The sequence below is a fragment of the Vespa mandarinia genome, chromosome 2, assembly GCF_050613455.1.
Source record: "Vespa mandarinia isolate Hongniang chromosome 2, ASM5061345v1, whole genome shotgun sequence".
Taxonomy (NCBI): Eukaryota; Metazoa; Arthropoda; class Insecta; order Hymenoptera; family Vespidae; genus Vespa; species Vespa mandarinia.
Genome location: NC_140811.1, coordinates 3,407,501 through 3,412,500, shown reverse-complemented (window position 1 = coordinate 3,412,500; position 5,000 = coordinate 3,407,501). Strand labels below are relative to the sequence as shown.

At 27.0% G+C, this 5,000-nt stretch overlaps 1 protein-coding gene across 2 annotated transcripts in view; it reads left to right on the top strand.

Moving 5' to 3' along the window:
* The window catches only part of PlexA (plexin A), a 247,326-nt gene that overhangs the window by 151,813 nt on the left and 90,513 nt on the right, over nucleotides 1–5,000 (top strand). Inside the window, exons 1-2 of one of the 2 annotated variants that reach the window (XM_035861545.2) lie at nucleotides 1,027–1,131; nucleotides 2,185–2,367. In XM_035861545.2, coding sequence (XP_035717438.1) covers nucleotides 1,057–1,131; nucleotides 2,185–2,367 — 258 coding nt within the window. In that variant the 5' untranslated portion in view covers nucleotides 1,027–1,056. Of the gene's footprint in view, nucleotides 1–1,026; nucleotides 1,132–2,184; nucleotides 2,368–5,000 lie in introns of those variants that run through there. The other variant, XM_035861544.2, reaches the window with a different exon arrangement.

Sequence of the window (5,000 nt, the reverse complement as noted above, 5' to 3'; positions counted from 1 at the left end):
TTTTTTTTTTTTTTGTTTATTTGTAACTAAAAACCCAAAAACTTTCTTCGATCCACTTTGTATTTATCGAATTAATAAATTTCATTTATAAAAGACATATAACGTATTTATATATTTTCATTTATTTAGTTTCTTTTTTTTTTTTTTTCTTTTGCTTTATTTAATGACTATCTCTTAACGACGTTTCGAGATTAAATAATAATAAAAGAACGTCATTTGAACGAAGAGTAATAAAATATAGCATCTCATCGTTGTCCTCGTCGTCCTCGTCGTCGTAGTCGTCTTCGCCCACCCTAATCCTTCCTCAACGATTAATCGTCGAGGCAACAAGAATTAATTGCCTCCCTCGTAATAATTTATCGTTTGCGGACCTCCAACGCGATATATATATATATATATATATATATTTTACCGTCCAATATTTTTCTTGCTTTAGCGATAACCTACGACTAACGTTTTCCCTAAAAAGCGAACTTTATTTACCTACTTGTTTGCAATAGATACTCGAAAGAAATATCTTCGCGTTCTCTGTTGTTGATCTTACAACCATACTCTCGTTCAGTTAGATCTAATCAATTCTATATATAAAATTGTCGAAAATTTATGAACGTTAATATCTACGATCTACGATCAACGATGATCTATCTATGTGCTAATGAAAAAAAAAAAGAGGAAGAAAAAAAAAAGAGAAAGAGAAAAAAAATATAACACTTCTTTATCCGCTTTAGAAACGAACAAAAATTTGTTAGGTTAACGTTTACTAAAAATGAAAAAAAAAAGAAAAAAAGAAAGATAACCTTCTTTTTCGTTCATAATAATAAGAATCGTATCGAAATGAAATCACCTCGTTCGTTTACATTAGTTTTCGTTGTCCTATCAACGAATCCAGGGAATACAACAGCTGATACTCGTGTTTATACGCGTATCGATGAATATTTGTATATATATATATGTATGTATACATTACCAATGTGATGCTACGCATGTTATTAGTATCGTCCCGTCGTTCGGAACGTACGGACGTGCGTGACAATTAACTCCGGAATATTATTATCAATGTTTAATACATTTTCATATATTTCACCGAATAATATTAACTCGGAAAGAAATATTTTACGAATATATAAAACGGTAAGAATATCAATGAACAGTTCTATTTATTTGATAATTATTTTTTAATAATTAATAATAAATATTTTGTAAAGTAAATGCTTTTGGAAAAAGAAGAATATATATATATATATATATATATGAATATCAAATTATAATGAAATATCAGTAAATAATGTAAATAATTTATGTATCTGCGTGTTGCATCTTCGGTTATATTATAAATTCTTTTATTTATAAAATACTGACAAATTATTATATTATATATGAATATTTTAATTAAAATACTGACAGTTCATTTTTTAATTAATCTATATAATATTATTAACCGCTTATATTACCGTATTGATAATTTATTACTAATTCCGAGTAATTATAATTCTGATTAAAAATATTTTAATAAATATTGACTCAATATAGTCCATATAGAACGAAAATAGGATGAGAATATTTTTATTCTCCATTAATCGTGCATACGTCGAATATATAAATGACATGAAAAGGAAGAAAAAAAGAGAAAAGGAAAGAAAGAAAGAAAGAAAAAGAAAAAAGAAGAAAATTAATAATAATTCCCATTCAATTTATCTCATATACGGGCAACGAATATCTCTTGTTTTTTTTTTCCTTTTCATTTGTATTTTTCATTTTTATTTTTTTTTTTTTTTTACTAATCAATTATCAAACCATTATACTATCTATACATCCTTACGTTTAAATCCGTAAATTTAATTACATTTATGATGGATGATTGCATACTACGATCTAATATTATATTACTTATATACATTCGATAATTACAACGTACGATTAGATCAATTTAGAATTATCATACACGTACGTATTTGTAAAATAGAAAACGATATTGTTGATTATTATCCATTGCATAGTCATTAAATATTTTCGAAACTAATATTCGTTGAAATATTTTTGTCTTAATTTTTCTTAAATCATCGTCGATTAAATGATATGAAATAAATCAAAATTAATCGAATCGAATCGATTCGATTTTATCTATCTCTTTTCTTTCTTTTTTTTTTTTTAAACTTATTTTTTTTATCTTGTTTATCTTTACAGAAATTACAAACTATCGGCGAGGATTTCTGCGGTTTGGACGTGAACACTCCCCTCGGTGGTGAGGATCCAATCGCTGCATTTCCAGTTTTAACTTTCGATACTCTATTGACGGCAGTAGCTGCTACGTCGACCGGTGATTACACTGTCGTCTTCCTTGGAACTAACAAGGGCCATCTTAAAAAGGTAAGTACACTTAGTTATTTAACTTACTGATGATATCAACGATCGTGCACGATCGACCGATTGGAAATAGAAAATTGAAGGATCAATTACGTTCAATCATATTTAATAGATCACGTATATTACTTTCAACAATAATACAGATAGTTATTTGCGATTAATTTATATGTTTTCATTATTTTTCTTTGTTTTCTTTTTCTTTTTTTTTTTTTTTTTTTTTTTGAATTCGCATATCAAACGAATTATCAATTATTCAATTTATATCGTTCGTATATATATATATATATATATTTTACATTTTTGATGGGACTAATAATATTTTCATTTCATCCTTTATAAATTTATACAATTGAATTATATATAGAATATTATATATACTGTATAATATTACGTTATACCTTATAACGATAATATATTTTACATTAGGGTATATTGGACGATATTATATTACAAATATATTACATTTTACATATAAGTAATTTATCTTTTTATCTTATCAACTATTTATATAATATTCATTAACAATATTTAATAAAAATTTACTACGATATATTTATAATACTGAACGGAAATCCTCACATATTATATTATTATCAAATATAGATAGATAGATAGATAGATAGATCACGTCGTAACATTGGTATATAATTTCTTTAGACATATATAAAAAGAAAAGGAAAAAAGAAGATAGATCTCTCTATAAATACTTTAAAAAGATATAATTACTATCGAGCATGATATTCATTCATATACATATATACATATATATATATATATATATATATATATATATATATATAATCGTTTAAAGTGACGACATATTCTACGTTTAGTCTACGCTAAAGCTAGGGGAATATAATAATAAAAGAGATTAATACAACCCGATAGTATTAAAGTAATGCGTTATTCATGCAAGGTCGATTCGCACGATCCGACATACACGAGGTCGAATGATTCTCGAGGTGTCGAGCTTAAAGGACGATAATAATCTCGATAAAACATTTTCTTCTACGTTTAAGAACAACTTTCGCCAGCCGTGAACTTGTCTTTTTTTCTCACTCTCTCTCTCTCTCTCTCTCTCTCACTCTCTCACTCTCTCTCTCTCTCTCTGTTTCTTTCTCTCTTTCTCTCACTCTTTCTTTTTAGTTGAGGACACGGAAAGTTCAAATATCAAAGATCAGTGATCTTTACGCGCTCGACCGTATATGCACGACTTCCTCGATAAAACGGACATCGGCCTTGGCCGAAGGATCATTAAATTAATCGTGATTGGTGCTACATAGATTACACCTTGAGTTTTCTTTCTTTTTCTCTCTCTTTATGTTACGATCATGAATCAAATTGGAAAATCGAGATTATACTGTAAGTACATACGTATATATATATACATATATATATATATATATACACATACACACACACATACATACATATATATATATATATTTGTACATATATACAACGCGTTTATATCCGCGTAATTATCTCGACTTAGGAGAGCATAGAAATGGAGATAAAAATTGTTAGAGCTATGTTTAAAAATCAATTAAATCTTTTTTCTTTTTCCTCCCCCTTCCCCCCCGTCCTTTTTTCCTTCTTTTTCTTTTTTCTTTTTTTTTTTCTTTTGTTTTCTTTTCCGTAAATAACGATCGATATTATAAACGTTGTGAGAAAGAAAGAGGAAGAGGAAAGAAAGAAAGAAAGAAAAAAAAAAAAAAAAAAAAATTGAAACGGACGATCCTCAACGACGATAGTCAAAGTCTTCTTCTTACGAATGAATTATAATTATCGGCTTAAGATCCGAAGCTCGAGATTTATTTGAGGATCTTTCTATTTCTCTTTCACTTTTCATTCGAGGCATCTTCTAAGGCGTTTCTGGTTAAATTAATCACGATAGGAAAGCCCCCTTTCATTCTTTCTCTGCCATTTCATGATCCTACGTTTAGAAACGAAGTATACTGAACACTCGTTCATTCGATAGAAACTATCTAAATATGTGTTATTTACTGTATTTCTTTTACTTCACGTGAAGTGAAGAATCGATATGGATTTATCGTAAAAAAAAAAAAAAGAAAAAACAAAAAAAAAAAAATAGAAAAAAGAAATAAATAAATAAATAAATAAGATCGTTCAATTGACCGATTGACGATCATTGATGATTGACCGACTCATCTCTCTCACGTACTTTTATTTTCTTCGTTGATTCTTTTGATAACTATTTAAAGAAAAAAAAAATAAAATAAAATAATAATATTGACGTTGACTCGTTCATTTTATATTTTCCAATGTAATAACATTTGGATCAACGTAAAATAAATAAAATCAATTAATAGACTCTGATCGAATTAGTCTGATTGACTAATAAGTTTTCTTACGTTGTTATATTTATATACGTCAATGTTTCTAAAACGTTTAAACGTTATTAAATAATAAAATTGATATTATATCAATTATGTTTTGAATGTTTTGATACAATTTGAATGTTTAATACGTGTTTCTATTACGTACAACTATTATAATACTTTCGACATTTAGATGAAATTAGATGATAAAATTGATATTATATCATTCGCATTCTATTATTATTACGACTATAAATATTAAATCGATGAAAAATAAATGGAAAATAAATTCGA